General features: G+C 45.9%; 2 protein-coding genes across 4 annotated transcripts in view; one reads left to right on the top strand and one right to left on the bottom strand.

The window, feature by feature from the left end:
- Positions 1–3362: 3362 nt before the first annotated feature.
- TRAPPC2 (trafficking protein particle complex subunit 2) lies at positions 3363–14766 on the bottom strand. The gene is made up of 5 exons (XM_066578486.1): positions 14643–14766; positions 13023–13126; positions 10822–10964; positions 5780–5867; positions 3363–3893 (listed from the first exon to the last, which is right to left on the bottom strand). Exons 2-5 carry the CDS (start codon positions 13113–13115, stop codon positions 3795–3797), a joined length of 423 nt encoding a protein of 140 aa, XP_066434583.1. The 5' UTR covers positions 13116–13126; positions 14643–14766; the 3' UTR covers positions 3363–3794.
- Positions 14767–14899: 133 nt separating this feature from the next.
- The window catches only part of OFD1 (OFD1 centriole and centriolar satellite protein), a 71727-nt gene continuing 68869 nt past the window's right edge, over positions 14900–17757 (top strand). For 2 of the 3 annotated variants that reach the window (XM_066578466.1, XM_066578457.1), the window contains exons 1-2: positions 14900–14956; positions 16810–16910. In XM_066578466.1, coding sequence (XP_066434563.1) covers positions 16815–16910 — 96 coding nt within the window. In that variant the 5' untranslated portion in view covers positions 14900–14956; positions 16810–16814. The remainder of the gene's footprint in view (positions 14957–16809; positions 16911–17757) is intronic. The other variant, XM_066578474.1, reaches the window with a different exon arrangement.

The following is a 17757-nucleotide window of genomic DNA, read 5'->3' as shown; positions in this document are numbered from 1 at the left end:
GAGCCATACAGAAGTTATAAAAAGTTTTTCACTTACCTGTTCCGTTGCTAGCGTCCTCGTTTCCATGGAGCCGACTAATTTTCGCCGTCTAATGGCCAAATTAGCCGCGCTTGCGCAGTCCGGGTCTTCTTCTTTTCTCAATGGGGCCGCTCGTGCAGGATGCCGGCTCCGTGTAGCTCCGCCCCGTCACGGGCCGATTCCAGCCAATCAGGAGGCTGGAATCGGCAATGGACTGCACAGAAGCCCTGCGGTCCACCGAGGGTGAAGATCCCGGCGGCCATCTTCAGCAGGTAAGTAAGAAGTCACCGGAGCGCGGGGATTCAGGTAAGCACTCTCCGGTGTTCTTTTTTAACCCCTGCATCGGGGTTGTCTCGCGCTGAACGGGGGGGGGGGGGGGGGTTGAAAAAAACCAAAAACCCGTTTCGGCGCGGGACAACCCCTTTAATGGAGTTTTGTAAAAAAAAAAAAAACTACACAACTGTTTCTTCCCTATCAGTCTTTTTGGCACATCTTCTCTTTGCTGAGCTTCTGCAGTGCCCCAGAGTCCCCTCACCACACACCAGCCAGCCTATTATGAAGCGGGCATTACTTGCATTCTCATTGCTGGCCTGTGAGCCGTGACATAACGTACATTGGAGGGCAGGAAGGAGACTGTGAACGTACGTAACCTCACAGGCAGCAAAAGAATAAGCCAGCGGGAGGCGAGGGAACAAATCTCTTCCTTAGGATCAGCAGTAGATTTTTTTTTTGGCTGATCCATCTGTAGATACAATAAGGCTATTGACTAGATTCACAGCCCTGTCTAAAAGCTTTTACATACAAAGATAATGTTTTAAATGATAAACATTTAGTGATGTATTTGCATGAAGTGTTAATGGCCATTAACACTTTATCATCTTCATTTGCATGTAAAAGGGCCTCCATGCCCAGCTGTGCAAAAAGCTGCCTGCACATTCCATAGTTTTCCTGGCTAGTGTAAACATGGCCGGGGGAGGACATCCTGCAGTCTTTTAAAAGAGGAGTGAAATGCATTCAAATGGGTTGTATTTGCTCAGTCTTTCAGCAGCTGGAGGATGGATTTTATGTGAAGTAAAATCCATCGTTCAAACAAAGTGCACGAGGCCCGCGTTTACATGTAATAATATCACACATTTTTGTCCGTTTGAATTTTGAGCGATAATCGTTGCATGTAGAAGGGCCTTAACTCAAGCTGTACGGCCTTATCGCTTAAATCTTGAAAGGGAGACTTGGCATTCAACAACAGGTGAACACCTATTTGGGTCTCCTGGATAATCGTCTTGAAAGAGCTGATAGCACTTAGTCCTACTAGTTCTTTTCATTGTTGTAGATAATTCAAATCCAAAGAACAAATAGCTGCAGAATGCAAGAGGTCCAACTTTGAGAAATAGCAGACCTTTCACATGCCAGCCTGATGATGACGACCCTAGAACAAACCATCTCAGCAATAATGCCAGAAGGGAGGGGGGGGGGGGGGGGGGTTCTAAAAGTGTTTGGGAGAAAATGGGTGTAAGGAACTAGCTCAGTGATGGTGACAGTTACCAATAGGATGCCTCAAAGTAATTAACATAAGAGGACAATATACAGTTGCAAATGGATCCGAATAAACTAGAGGCTTGGGCAGAAAAGTGGCAACTGGTGTAACACTGATAAATGTAGGGCTATGCACATAGGCAGGAAGTAGTAAGCATCGTTGCATGGACAGCATTGTTTGCTGTGTATATTTGAGGTTCTTTGAACATGATTTTTGACCAACCGAGTAAAGGCATAGCAGCCCTGAATGAATGGCCTTGGAACCCAGGGATTTTTCAAGATAATCACCAGGCTGTGTGAACAGTGCTATAGATTCAACACCAAGGTGGAAACAACACTTTTTCTTTATCGGGAATACCATCCCTTGCCAGCATGTGCCCTGTTCATTTCTGGGAGGTTCAGGCTGGCCTCTATTTTTGCTTTTGTTTCCTTGAAACCTAGGGTAGTAATGAAAATCAGGTAAGACCAGATCACGAGGGTGGCCATTGTACCATTCTAGTCAAAGAGAACATAGTTTACCCATCTAATTCAGGTGAGTAGAGGGTGTTACTGGAGACTTCCTTCAGTGAAGAACTAAATGTCTTTAAGTATTCCTCTCTACCAAGATCTGAAGAGAGACTTTTTTTGCATTTCTCCATCACCTTCTGGGAGCTTGTTTTTTGCAAACACTTTTTAAAAATTCAAAGTGGAGTGAAATGAAAAAAATATATAAAATTCTGCCATCTTCCAGTCCCTCTTGTTTCTACAGCATAGACACCAAGGAAAATGACCTGATTACTTTATTCAATAGGTCAATATGATTACTACGCTACCAAACTTAGTACAGCAAAAAAAAAATCTTTTAAAAAGATTAAATCTTTGAAAAAAAATAAAATTATTTTCTGTCACCATCTTCTGACCACAATAACTTTTTTTATTTTTCCATTGACATAGTTTTCAATGGGAGCAGTCACCCAATTGAAAGCGATGGGTAAACTCTGCCGTGGCTGTGACAAACTCGGTGGGGAATTCCCTTTACCCCTGCAGTGATGCAAGGCTGTTTTCATGTGAAAATGCCTCGCATCACTGGGGCTTTCACATGGATAACGAGGGCAATATTAGCCAGATATCATGCTCGCCTGTGTGAAGCCACCCTTAGGGTGCATTCACACGACTGCATATCGGCCGGGTTTTCACGCCCAGCCGATATACAGCATCTCTCTGCAGGGGGAGGAGGCTGGAAGAGCCAGGAGCAGTGCTCTGAGCTCCCGCCCCCTCTCCACTATTTACAAGGAGAGGAGGCAGAACGGGGGTGGGGCTAAGTTCCGAGAATTAGCTCTACCCCCATCCCACTTCTCATTGAAAATAGTGCAGGGGGCGGGAGCTCAGAGCACTGCTCCCGGCTCTTCCAGCCTCCGCCCCCTGCAGAGAGAGACGCCGTATATCGGCTGGGCGTGAAAACCCAGCTGATATACGGTCGTCTGAATCCACCCTTATTCTGTATTTTTGGGCACAATTCCACTCACGCACACACACATTACTGCATTTAATGAGTGGAGTTATACAAAAACCCCAACTACAAGCTACAAAGAAGAAGAAAAAAAAAAAGCACATTAATGTGGAATTGAAGGCATGCTGAGCACAAACCCTTGCTTTACCTGTCACAGTATCTTCTTGATTGGCCTGATGTATTATAAATCCAGGCAATGCAGAGCATTATATTGGGGCTTTTTTTTTTTTTTTGAGAGCCACCGAGGTGACCTCTGCACTCATGTCCATTAATGTATGGATAATCTAGTTGCTCTTAATAACCACACAAAACAAACAGTGACTGCAGAACAAAAGTATATATTAACTGACACACATACTATACGCGTTTAATATTCATGACCCAGAATAGACTATTTCTGACGGTGCTGCCATCTTTGCTGTCCGTTCACAATCAATTACTAGAGAGAGAATACAAATAAATAATTCTGAATGAACGTCACAAGACGGATCTGGGAGATCTTATGGAAAAGCATTACAGTAGGGATACAGCTTAGGAATGTCACAAGAAAGCAGTCACTGGTGTGTGTATATAGTTATATACATACACACAGCATAATGACTTACAGGGATCCTATATAAAACACCCCTCTCATCCGCCCACCCAATCCACGTCCTTTACAAGATTACTACTAGGTCCGTTCACCAGTAACTCCCACCACAGATTGGGACGTCCGTAGGATCACGCACTTCTATTTCACAATATGCGCTTTTATTCAGCTTAGCAGATGCTTCTTGCCAAGGAACTGTATTTTGCGATCAAAAGCCGTAGATCTTACTGGAGTATTCGCTTCATAAAATGGATTCATGGCAAACTGAAAGAAAAAACGACAATAGAAGTTGAGGCTGTCAGACCACTTAAGACATTTGAAGTGGTTTAGAATGTCAAGGTAGTAATACTCACCTTCGCGACCCCCCACCACTCTGCTCTGATGCTTCCTGGAGCCTCCTGCTGGGCAGCCAATCACTGGCTGTGCTGGCTCTCCTTGACACAGACAAATGACCCCTGTGCTGGGCAGTGGATGTAGCAGGCCACCGCTGTGGTCAACAACTACCTGCAGCAGTCACATGTCTGGGTTATCATCAAGTAGAGACTACTGGGGGATCCTTGGAAGCATCAGAATAAGAGCGGTGCTAAAGGAAGTCAGTCAGATAGGTATTGCTATTGTTTTTTTTTTTTATGCTTTAAAATAACAAAAAAAAAAACAAAAAAAAAAACAATGTAAGGGTGGCTTCAGACGAGCGTGTGTTTGTGCGTGCATACGTGCACACAAAAACATGCATCTATTACAACACATGCATTCCCTTTGGTGTGTTCACATGTCCGTGTTTTACAGCTGCGTGCCTGTAAAGATAAGACATGCGTGCACAATAGGAAATGCAAGCACTATCTTCAATGGAGCAGCGGCTGAAGACAATGGTCTGCCGGCACCCCGTAATTGTTTTTCAGGGAAGAGCTTTAAGTATAAGCCCTTCCCTGAAAAAGGAGGCAAAATAGCATAAAAAGTAATGATCACCACATACTCACCTTCCTTCAGCTGCCAGGGCTCAGACGCGTCCTCAGCAATGCAGTTCTTTCAGCAGGCGGGGATTTAAAAATCCCCGCCTGCTAAAAGAGCTGCTTGTGATTGGCTGAGCACCTCACCCAATCACAGGCAGCTCTCGCTGAATGAATGACAGTTGAGAGCTGCCTGTGATTGGCTGAGGTGCTCAGCCAATCACAAGCAGCTCTGTCAGCAGGCGAAGATTTTAAATCCTCGCCTGCTGAAAGAACTACATTACAGAGCCGTGGACAGCGCAGAGAGGACACGGCTGAGCCCCGGCAGTTGAAGGACGGTGAGTATGGGGTTTTTTGTTGTTTTTTTTTTTACACCATTTTGCCTTGTTTTTCAGGGAAGGGCTTATACTTAAAGGGGTTGTCCCGCGGCAGCAAGTGGGTCTATACACTTCTGTATGGCCATATTAATGCACTTTGTAATGTACATTGTGCATTAATTATGAGCCATACAGAAGTTATAAGAAGTTATTCACTTACCTGCTCCTTTGCTAGCGTCCTCGTTTCCATGGAGCCGCCTAATTTTCAGCGTCTAATGGCCAAATTAGCCGCGCTTGCGCAGTCCGGGTCTTCTTCTTTTCTCAATGGGGCCGCTCGTGCTGGATGCCGGCTCCGTGTAGCTCCGCCCCGTCACGTGCCGATTCCAGCCAATCAGGAGGCTGGAATCGGCAATGGACCGCACAGAAGAGCTGCGGTCCACCGAGGGAGAAGATCCCGGCGGCCATCTTCAACCGGTAAGTAAGAAGTCACCGGAGCGTGGGGATTCAGGTAAGCGCTGTGCGGATTTTTTTTTTAGGTCCCTGCATCGGGTTTGTCTCGCACCGAACGGGGGGGGCTGTTGAAAAAAAAACCAAAAACGTTTTGGCGCGGGACAACCCCTTTAAAGCCCTTCCATTAAAAACAATTACAGGGTGCCGGCAGACCATTGTCTTCAATGGAACTATCAGCAGCAGCCGCGACTCCATTGAAGGCAATGCATGGACCTTCGTACACGCGTGTTTTTGCACGTACATGGGCGCCTATGTACGCACAAAAACACGCTCATGTGAAGCCACCCTAAGTGTCTGGAGAACCCCTATAAATACATAAAAACGTTGTTAAAGACTCCAAACACAGTAACGTACAAACAATATGTAGCGGTCATACCTTAATATACAAGTCATATGCTTCATTAAAGAAATTTTTTATTCCATCTTCTTGCCGTACATCATGTAGCATAATAAATCTCATATGTATAAAAATAATGCTAAGGAAAATCCTGAAGTAACAGAAAGACATGTTATATGGACATTAACGACCCTACTGCCCAGGAAAAGAAAAGTTAGTTGCAATCAAAATTAATTATATAATCCCCTTTGCAAATTAGGGCCTGTTCACGCTGGCAGATATTCGTCCATGAAACGCACACGTTTTTAGTCCAAAAAAAACAAACAAAAAAAACACTTGTGAAAATGTATTGTTTCACGGATCCACAGGCTGTAATAGGTTACTGTATTTTTCGGCGTATAAGACGACTTTTTAACCTAGGAAAATCATAACCCAGGGGTCATCTCATACGCTGGGAATATGCTGTAGAAAAAAAAAAATCAATACTCACCTCCCGCGGCGCTGCTGCATGCTGTCGCTCCCTCCTGCACGCTGATAGAGCATTGCTTTCTGGATGCGGGGCTTGAATGCTCCGCCTCCAGAAAGCGAATGCTCTGATTGGATAACTCAGGGCGGCGTCAGCCAATGAAAGCCGGTGCTGGGTTAACCAATCATAGCCACTCAATGACATCATTGCATTCAAGCCCCACATCCAGAAAGCAATGTTCTGTAGACGTGGAGGACAGAGCGACAGCCTGCAGCAGCACCACGGGAGGCAAGTATTGCTTTTTTTTTCTACAGCGTATTCGGATTCTACACACACTTTTCGGATTAAAAAAAAAAAAAGGATCAAAACACAGACTTTAAAAACATAAAACAGATATGTAAAATGTATGCATTTTTATAACTTTTCTCATGTAGGCTATAGGCCTCATGCCCACGGCCAGGTCAGATGCCGACTGCGAAATCTCACAGCAGAATTAGACCCTGTGCCCCAGCATTGACCCCTGCATACCTCTCTCATAGTGTTCTCTCTGCTTTGCGGATGTACCAGCTGGCATGCCGCCACACATGCGCAATGCAGAAATTTGCGCCGGCGATGACACGGATCCACAGCGACTCGCAACAGGACAAACGGCTTCCATTGACTGCAATGGAAGCAGTCCGTGTGAGGCTCGCACTAGAATAGGACATGTTGCGAATTTCCCCTGTGAGTGGGAGAAAAAAATAAAAAAAATAATGGCAGTTGATTTCCACTTGTGGGCATGGAAAACAGCTTTCCTTGCATGACCTATGGGGAGTATTTACACTGTGGGATCCAGAGGCGAACGCTCGTACCGGATCCTGCAGTGTAAATAGAGCCGTGGGCATTGGGCCTTAGGTGTATTTACAAAAACACAAACAATTTAAATAGCTCCAAGCTAAACGCATCTCTCTATCTCAGGCTCAATGACGTCTGAGCTTCAGCCTCCTCACAGAAGGCATGACGGTTTCTCCTAGGATTTCCTTATACTTGCCCTCCACATGCTGCAGGTTTACAGCGCCAGCGGAACAACAAAGCCCCAGAGCAACACTGAGCCAACAGAGATCGCATGCGGGCTGCGATTGGCACTGCGCATGCCCGGGAATCTGACGTCATGGGCAGGCGCAGTGTATTTTTTTTCTTCTTTATTCATTGCTTCTTAACAATGCGCACATATGGACAGGGTTTCACATGCGTATGATAAATAGAGCACGCTGCGATTCGACATGCCGCTGTGCATGGAAGAGTGAAAGTCCATTCACTTTCATTGCCTCCATTCACTACGTTTTACGCAGAAGAAATACATGTGCGTAATACACGGTGACAATACATCCGTACGATTGAGCCCTAAGGCCGCTCTCACACAGGTGGGGTTTTTTTCTGCATTTAACGCTTCATTTTCAGTAGCGCTAAACGCTGGCAATCACTACCATTGATTTCAATGGAGCTTCTCAAACAAGCGTTAAAACGCAATGTTCTTGATGCGCTGTTTTTTCATTTCTTTCTGTGTTTTAAAAAGAGATGCTTTGCCCATTTAAATAAATGGGGTGCGTTTTCAGCGCTGTTGAAAAAAGTGGTAGAATGTGGTTACCCCCTTTTTTCAGTTCCGGCATAGTCCGCTTGCTTGGCTGCATTTATAATTGTGCTGAAAGGCGGTCAAAACGGATCTCAACACAGCTGAAAACACAGTAAGGCTGGGTTCTCACACGCCGGAATCCAGGTGGAAATCTTGCGGTTTGGCCGCAGCGAAAAACGCAAGATTTCCACCGGGAAAGTGCTGCTTCAAAACCCGCAGCACTTACTTGCAGGTTTTGAAGTGGCCTGGCCACTTGCTTTTTCGTTGCAGACGGCGCTCCCATAGAGGAGAGCGCAGCCGCAGTGGAATTTTAAAAAAATGGACATGCTGCGGCTGGCAAATCCGCGTCGCATCGCTGGCTTTGCCGTTACGGAGTCGCTGTCCCGTGTGGACAAGATTTCTGAGAAATCTCATCCACATGGCTGGCTAATCTCGGATTAGCCGCAGCAAAATTCTGGACGGAATTTCCGCACCTAATCCGCCCCGTGTGAACCCAGCCTAAGGCCTCATGTCCACGGGGAAAATGAGGCCCGCTACGGATTCTCCATGGAGAATCCGTAGCGGGTCCCTCCTGCCCCGCGGACATGAGCGCTGAAAATAAGAATTAACTTACCCGCAGCGGAACGGGCACCTCTTCTCTTCTTCACGGCCAGATCTTCTTTCTTCGGCCGGCGGATGTACTCAGCACATCCGCCAAGCTGAAGCAAGAAGATCCGGCCGCGAGGAAGAGAAGAGGTGCCCGGTCCGCTGCGGGTAAGTTATTCTTATTTTAGGTCTCCCACGAATCCGGACGGCTTCCATAGGCTTCAATAGAAGCCTGCGGGAGCCGTCCCCACGGGAGACCCGCACGGAAATGGAGCATGGCACGTTTTTTTTTTCATGCTCCATTTTTTTTTTTTTTTTAATTCCCTTTTATTGACTATCGGTGGGTATTTATCTACCCGCGGGTGGTCAATGCATCCCTATGGGGTGCGGATCCGCAGGCGGGAGAAGAGTTAAATTCCGCTGCGGATTTTAATTCTTCTTTTGCCCGTGGACACGAGGCCTTAGTGTGGTGTTAAAAGAACGCAGCGTTTTTTTTCCAGCATCTGTGTGAGAGTGGCCTTAGGGTCCTTTTACACCAAACAATCTATTGCTTGAACGAGCGAACAATGTCAGAGTTCACTTATTCGCTCGGGCAGTCGTTTATACAGGCAGATACATAGTTGACTTGTTCAAATCAGAAATCCTACAGATGCTCATATTTGCTGTATAAGGCCACTCCCCCAGAAGCGGGTTTTTTTTTGCTGCGTATTGCGCACGAGATACGCAGCACTAAACCTCCATTTATTTCAATAGGGGCTCTCACACTGGTGTTTTTGTGCCGCGTATTATACAAGCGCAAAAATCACATGCAGCATGTCGTATGTTTGGCGTTTTAGTGTGTATTTCATACACTAAATTGCCCATTGTAATGAATGGGGTGCGTAACAAAAAAAAACCAGTAAATATGTAATTGCACGTGCAATACTGCGCTTTTTTATACAGGTTACTATGCCACCAGAAGGGGGAAAGCGATATCAGCAGCTTGCTTGTCTGCGTTACAAAAACGCAGCTTTCCGTGTGAGAGTTGAGACAACACCTCATTTACTAATCTGTCCTCTTATGAGGGATTCTATTCAGGGAGTTGAACTGCAGTCGTCCTAAAAAGTGGCATTTGTTGTGGAGTCTGGAGAAACCACCTGTTATAGTAGTTTTGTTGAGTCATTTAAGTTGTTCTGATTTGTTTTTTTTTTGTAAACAGCTTATAATTTGTAAATGTGGCAAATAAATGTGATTAGCAATAAGTGAAAGAGCAGCAGTGACATTACTATGTAGGACATGACACTGCAGCAGGCTGTAACTGCCAACCATGGAAGGATAACATATCATTAATTATACCAGGAGGAAGGTGGTGTGAGTAATATGGTATGGTTGGTGAGAATACTGAAAAGCTATAAACCAAAGTGTATGTACCACGGTGTGCAGGCGTGACCACCGCTACCACACACTTCAATAGCACATATTTAGTGCTCAGAATTCTAATCTACAGTTTTGTATTAAAAGGATTTGTTTACTTTGTAACACCTTCGCAATTGGCTAAGGTTCCTTTTAAAGGGTTCTGTCAAATTAAAAAAAAAAAAAAGTATACTCACCTATTCCTCCCCATCTGTCTTCTTACCAGATCTCCTCCGGTCTCCTGCAGCCCCCCACCCACCGAGTCACCTCATCTCCAGCCGGCCAATTCTTCGTCTTCCGGTAATGAAGCGTTCATTGCTGGCATTCTCCTTCCTGCAGGGCAGTGTACCCAATCAATAGTGACGTAGCGTTCATAGCCCAGCAGGGAGTGCTAAGACCACACATGTGCGCTGTCTCTCTGCAATAGTATATGAACTCTTGCGGTGAGACAGTGCACATGTGCTGTCTCAGCAATAGATCGGCATTCCTTCCTCAGCAGTGAACGTTACATCACTAGTGACGTAACCTATAATTACCTACCGGAAGAAGAATGCAGAGAATGGATGCAGCATAACAAGAAGAGGATCCAGACGGCTGGAGGCGAGATGGCCCGGAGGACTGTAGAAGATCAGAGAGGAGATGTGGCAAGGAGTCTGCCTATGAAGGAATAGGCAAGTATTGATTTTTTTTTTTACATGACAAAATCCCTTTAATGAGGGGCTTGTTATGGGTGGCATTGCTGTGATGACCCCCACAGTTGTTACCATTGAGAAAAGTGGCGATCAGGTATTCATCAAGCCGCTCTACGTAGTGGAAGACCAAGGAGAAGACCCCTTCTATGACATTCATGTGCGTTAGGGCAGACAAAACAGGACAAGCATGTATTAACAAGAAAACTTGCACACATATGTATGTATGAGCACACATGTACTGGTCAAATCTATTTAACCAAAGTCATGTGTTGTACTCTTTCCCCTATACAGATTTGTATTTCTATACTAATACGTCGGCACATAAAGGATATGTCCAGCGGTTACAAACGCAGAAACAAACCATTCATTGAACTTATCAACAGTCTTGAGGTACATGTTGTTGGACAGCCACATGTTCTCATCCACGAGGTCCAGCGCTGCGTGCGCTATGAACTGGTTTAGATGGCGATGATCATCCTTGGAAAAGGAACAATATAGTCAGACATATGAAGAGTTAACGGACCATTAGATGGTGATATCAATCTTTACCTTTATAGCCTAGCGACCAAGAAAGCACGAGACCGTCTAGGATTACTGCACTTGTATCCACTAACACCAAAGCTTATCACAGTGCTTTCCAACATATGGCTATTTGGAAACTACAAGTCCCAGCATGCCCTAACAGTGGAAACTATTGCATTATTGATTGGAAAGGTGAGGTAATGATAGCATCAAAAGTCACCTTAACGCTTTCCAATCCAATTTGTATCCTGGTTTCCCTAGGAGGCTTACTCTTTTTCTGCCGTTACACAACGGCGCTATCTGCTGGCTAAAGCCAGTACTGCATGAGGTGACATGTTGGATAGGCTCCGACAGCAGAGAGGCTGGCAATATACAGTAAGAGAACCCCGACGGATGTCTTCCAACATCGGAGCTGTACAGCCTTAAATAATGTCTTCAGAGGTCAGACAGTGAATTGGAAAGGGTTAATAGTATGCCATCAGAGGACTAGGAATGAGGCGTTCAGACTGCGTACACACAAGCCAGTGGGATTTTGGCGAGTGAAAAGCTGACCGCTTTCCGTGCAAATGGCATGCGTGATTTGCATCCATTGTACGTATATTTTACATGCATTTTTTTTTCTACTGCTCTGCACTTCCGTTTTTTTTTTGCGTGGCCCTCATAGCAACATGCGTTAAAAACACATCACACTCACGTGCAAGACGCGTGGCATGCAATTACAATCTGTCTTTTTATGCTCACATAGAAAATATTGGCCGATTATGAACAAAAATAGGGCGTGCAGCGATTCCTCAAACTCAGACTATCAGACTGAGAGAAAAGTTGTTTGTGTGAACTAACCCATTAAAATAAAAGGGTCCTTTTACTGTGCGACTTCTGTCCATTTTGGAACTGGATCACTTACACTGGGAAATCCCCCACCTGAACCCAGCCTTAGGGCTTATTCAGACGACCATATATCGGCCGGGTATTCACGCCGGCCGATATACGGCGTCCCTCTCTACAGGGGAGGAGACTGGAAGAGTCGGGAGCAGTGCTCTGAGCTCCCGCCCCCTCTCTGCCTTCTCTCCACCCCCCTGCACTATTTGCAATGAAAGGATGCGGGTTGGGGCAGGGATAAGTGGCAGAAATTATCTCTGCCCACACCCCACCTCCCCTCACTGCAAATAGTGCAGGGGGGTGGAGAGGAGGCAGAGAGGGGCGGGAGCTCTGAGCACTGCTCCCGGCTCTTCCAGACTCCTCCCCCTGCAGAGAGGGACGCCATATATCGGCCGGCGTGAATACGCAGCCAATATACGGTCGTCTGAATAAGCCCTTAAAGCGACCCTCCAGGGCTGGAGAAACAAAGATGGCCAACCTGCTTCTCCAATTAACTGATGCCTACTGTGCACAACATGCACTGGTAGTCTAAGGGTTCATTCATACGGGCGCATGTCATACTTGGTGCTAAAAGACAATTGGTTTCTATTGGGCCACTCATATATGCTTTTTTTTGCGCATGAAAAAAAACAAACCAATATAGGCAGTGGGACTTTATCATACACATGCTACATGTATACTGTGTATACACATGGACCACATATGTGAGCGAGTCCTAAGACACTACATGCTCCTCTAACTCACATGGGCAGCTCTGGTCAATCAGCTGGTGTAGTGTCTTAGGCTAATGATGCAAACTAATAAACAGGGTGCATCCGGTAGTCAGAGAAGCTGGTGTGGCCATCTTTGTTTCTCCAGGACTGGAGGGTCACTTTAATGTAAGGTACCTACCTGTCTACAATATGTTAAAGCGGCCCTCCAGGTCTGGAGAAACAAAGATGGCCGCACCAGCTTCTTTGACTACCTGATGCACATCAGTCTAAGACACTCCACCTGCTCTGCTTGACCAGTCACATCAGCATGCAGGATCTTAGAGTGCTAATGTACAACGTGCATCAGGATGTCAGAGAAGCGGTACGGCCATATTTGTTTCTCCAGGACCGGAGGGTCACTATAAATCCCATGCTATGTTACCTTGGATTCAGTTTTTCCTGGAGGCAGAAATTCCATCTCAAACACCGGATTGTCATGATGTCCCACGATCACAAAATAGAAGCTGCCAGACATGGTCCTAGGAGCTGTAAACACCGGATAGAAAGGCAGATATGTCATATAACGCAAGGCAATATGCAGGGTTTGGTTACAACAGTAGTCAGGGTGTGCTCACATTATGCTGAAAACCGTCTGAAGCATCAGCTTAAGGGCTTATTCACAGGAGCGTATATTGGCCAGTTTTCACGGCCGACTGATATACGCTACCATCTGAGCTGTCCTCCCCTCACCAGCTCTCTGCCTCTCTCCTCCACTCTGGCTGTTTGCAGTTGGAGGGGGTGGGCCGGGGGTGGAGCTAAACTCCCACCCCCTGCCCTTGTCCGCAGCCAGCAATGGGCGGGGCGGAGCTTAGCTCAGCCCCCTGTCATCCCATTGCAAACAGCTGGAGGGGAGGATAGAGGCAGAGAGGCGGAGGGGAGGAGAGAGGCGGAGGAAGACAGGTCAGATGGTAGCGTATATCGGTCGGACGTGAAAACAGCCGCCAATATATGCTCCTGTGAATAAGCCCTAACCATAAGGCCCCACTGACACAGGATGCAAAAATATTAACTGCCCTTTTGGCATATGCCAAGCCAGTATATGTTGGCATACTGTACACGTAGTTGATTATGCCTATTCCATGCAAAGAAAGGTGGAAGGAGAAGGGAAAAGAAAAAAAAAAAAAGGGTACTGTACAATGGCTTATTTTTATTTTATTAACCCCTTAATGCTATATGACACAAGGTTACATCATGGCAGAGTGGTACTTAACACACCAGGAGGTAAACTTACGACATGCATGGCGCGGGATCAGAAGATAAGCCTGCGCCATTCTGTAGCGGGAGCCGACTGTTACCGGTAGCCAGCCTCCCGCTGCAACAGCCGAGATCAATGAGAACATCGATCTCTGCTTTTAACCCCCATGTAGATCGCAGCATGTAAATGGTCCACAGAGGGAGCGTGCTCCCTCTGTGATGTCATCGGGCCCCCACGATGCAACAAGACGCCAGATACTGGTGTCCCGGCTTGCCATTGCCAATGATCGCTATTACAAGCAATAAGGCATTGCAATGCTTTATTATAGTGATCATAGCTGCTATGGTTCATGTCCTCTATAGTACTTCCCCTGTTAATTATGCATCATTGTAGCCATACAGTAAAGGGAGCGTCAGCAGAAAATGACATTTATACCAATTACGTTTTTACGCTAGACATCGTTTATAAGAATGTTTTAGTAAATGGTCGATGGCTGCAGCCTGTGACGCCCTGTAAACACGCAGCCCGCTAACGTGACCTCACAGGGAGGACAGCACGGACCGGGGAGTACGCGACTATGTGTGGTTTTATGGCGGGGGAGCCATAAAAAAAAAAAGGATCTTAGACAACCTGAGTATATAATTTCGTTTTCTATGGACTTTTAATGCCGAATGCCCAAAGTGACAAACTCAGCTCTGCTACAACTGCAAATACCCCATTAAATAAACAGAATTCCGTAAGGTAAGCCGGTGTATTCCTGAACGGAGATGAAAGGCAGCACCTAACGCCTGCCGCCATGCAGCTCACCTCTGCGCAGGGAACCAGAGACCAGCCTTCAGAGATTCACATCTGCAAACTACTCAGCTTGTCACTAGGAAATGCCGTCAGACTGTCACTATCAGGCCATTTCCGCTTTGGAACAACTTTATTTAAAACGAACGGTGACGCTATGAAAGCGAGGTTTGGAACGCGGAAATCTCCTGTCTGCTCTGGAGGGGGCGGGTACGGCGCTGCTGATTGGCGGGCTGCTCTTGCTGTGATTGGTTGCCAGGGGAGGGGGCATGCCGGCGGTTATGTGCGCTGTTTAGCCTGGCAGTTGGTATTGTGGACGGTGCAGGGAGGTGAGTGTCACATAGAGCTACGTGTGCTAGATATGGAGTAACGGCTTGTGTTTACAGCCTAGACCTCTGTGCTTTTGCTGAATTGGGAGTCTAATCAACTTTTTTTCCCAAAATGTGAAAAATTCAAGGGGTTGTCTGGTTGCTGGATGATTTTTTAAAATTATAGGTGCAAATGTGTTAAATTAAGAAAAGCAGTGGGCCTCACCAGTCCTCTGGCATCCAGCGCTGCACTCCGCTGTCCTCTTGGTCTTTTTGTGGACCGTCTAGCAGCTGACTGCTGCAGCCAATCAGAGGTCACGTGACCTTCTCCTGGCATGATGGCTCCCAGCATCTGAGCAGTGATGCCAGAAAAACAGCACCTTATTACTGCAGCGGACAGTTGGTAGCCGTTCCACAACAAAGATCCAAAGGACCGTGGTGCCGGATCACCAGGGCGGACGATGGGGAAGTACTGAGGGTTTTGTTATTTTAACACATTTGCCAAAAAGTCAAAAAAAAAAATCTGACAACCCCTTTAAATACAAAAGGGAGATAAAAATGGCATTTTATGTTCAGACAGAACCTGTAGCTGCTGGGCCCCAGTGCAGATCTGTAACGGGGCCCCAAACTGTAATGTCTCATTCATAGTTCTGGTCTCCTTACATGAGGAGGAGAGACCTTCAGGTCCAGGTATGACCGCACATTCACAAATCCTGACGTATTCCGGAGTTAGTAAGGCCGGTTTCACATCTGCGCTGGAACTGCCGCAGGTTCCATCGCAGATTCGACTGCAACTTCCGCAAGAAAAAGTGCTGCATTCAGTGCTTTTTCTTTCGTCCAAAAACCTGACGAAAAGCAGGTGGACCCCATTATAGTCAATGGGGTCCGTCCGACGGTGTTCGGTTCCGTCCAGACACAGAATCGGCTGGCCGTGAGGACTCCCCTATCCTGCTCCCCAGCACAGATGTCCAACCACACTAAGGCCGGCTGCACACAGGGGATCTGGATTCCACATGCGAGATCCCACAGCGGAATACGGATTGTGGATTCTGCAATTCAAATCTGATTGTGTGCAACCGGGCTTAGGCTGTGCACATCTGCTAAACAATATAGCTGTGCTGCTATCTAGGCTCAGGTTGCACATGCTCAGTCCTGTCCGCCCCATGACAGTACTTCCTGGCCTGGTAGTGATCACACACATGCAGCTCTACAGAACTGATTTCTGTGGAGCTGCATGGGATGGTTTCGGACATACGTCCCATCTCACAGTATGACATGATGCCATATAGCTAGTCCATTCTCTAAGTCAGCAGGGGTCCTAGTAATATGCCATCACGGATAACTGTTCAGGTGTTGCATGTGTTTCTCCTCACATTGGCCATCAGTAATAATAGTACAACTAGTGATGCCGCCAACAAGTACAGCATGATTTGCTCCATCGTCTACCAATGACTCTGCATGGCAGCGTCAGGAGCGGCACTAGGATATGTAATCCAGCGGTGTGGACAGAATGTCGGCTCATTACCAGGGAGGCCGCGGAGCACTGACCTATATATCATAGTAATCTCAGAGCACTATGGAGCCAGTCGGGTTTCTTTACTTGTGTAGGACTTTTCTTACTCTATTTGTCCACTGATATACATAGAATCTGAGAGGGTATAGGGGGGACTTACATTCCCCACAGCTTCCAGTCACCCTGACCGCTCATGCTTGTTGTTTCATATACAGAATACAGGCTGCCATAAACTCTCACTGTAGTCGTAACTCTGCGGTAATACAGACCATAACTAAGTAAAGGAAAGTAGTGCGCTGTAGTTACAAAACTTTATGCAGATGTTTAAACTTCACTGTCTTATACTTTTTCACCTTTTCAGGCCAAATGTCTCAAAGTGAATGGAAATCCTTATCCCAAGAAGAGCTGCGGAAAAGACTTTATCAGACGTTTAAGAAGAAGGGCGTTTTGGATTCACTGAAGGTAATTCTTTGTTTTCTTACTGTTAAAATAGTTTTTATACTTTTTTTTTTTTTTTACAGCATTGATAGTTTTTTTTCTGTGGGTAAGTACGATTACAACATTGCACGTATTCAAAGTCCCATAACTTTTCTATTTTTGCATTGATGGAGCTCTGCGAGGGCTTGCTTCTTGTGTTATGAGCTGTAGTTTTTATTTGTACTATTTTTGGGGCTTTTTCCATCACTTTTATTGCAAATGTATTTTGCCTCAGTTTTTTTTTAAGTTTGTTTTTCCTTTACGGTTCTTGCATTGTAGAAGAAATGGTGTGTTCAATTTATTGTATAGGTCGTTACAGATACGATACCAAAGATGTGCGTTTTGTTCAATTTTCAAATGGTTATTTTTTTATACGAATGGAAAAGTGCACAAAAAAGTTTTTGGGTTGTTTTTTTTAACACAATTTTTATTTTTTAGGGACTTGAACCATAAAAGCTCTGATTGTTATGATAATGCATTGCAATACTTCTGTACTCCAATGCATTATCGCTCTCAATAGTGATCACAGGCCATGGCAGGCCTAGACTCCAGTGTGTGGCGTCCGGTCGCCATGGCAAACCATTTAAATCACAGAGAGCTAATGACAACACAATGGGAGTGTGTTCCCTCTGTGAACTCTTTACATCCTTCGATGTACACCATGTAAGGGGTTAAGAGCGGGGATTGATGTTAGCAGTCACAGCAGGCATCATCAACAGGATGTAAGTTTATGTCCTGTTGCCTTAACCATCGCCCTGTCAGTATGTAAACTTATGTCCTGTGGGGTAAAGGTGTTAAAGATTGTGACCATCATATGCAAAGCAGAACTGCG

The sequence above is a fragment of the Eleutherodactylus coqui genome, chromosome 1, assembly GCF_035609145.1.
Source record: "Eleutherodactylus coqui strain aEleCoq1 chromosome 1, aEleCoq1.hap1, whole genome shotgun sequence".
Classification (NCBI taxonomy): Eukaryota; Metazoa; Chordata; class Amphibia; order Anura; family Eleutherodactylidae; genus Eleutherodactylus; species Eleutherodactylus coqui.
Note: the sequence above shows the minus strand (reverse complement) of the source record. Positions and strands in the feature narration are given on the sequence as shown.

Coding starts and splice junctions, on each gene's coding strand:
- TRAPPC2 (XM_066578486.1), bottom strand. CDS start 13,115: ATGTCTGGCAGCTTCTATTTTGTGATCGTGGGACATCATGACAATCCG. Junction 10,965..13,022: donor CAGGAAAAACTGAATCCAAG/GTAACATAGCAT, acceptor TCCTTTTCCAAG/GATGATCATCGCCATCTAAA. Junction 3,894..5,779: donor CATATGACTTGTATATTAAG/GTATGACCGCTA, acceptor TTTTTCTTTCAG/TTTGCCATGAATCCATTTTA.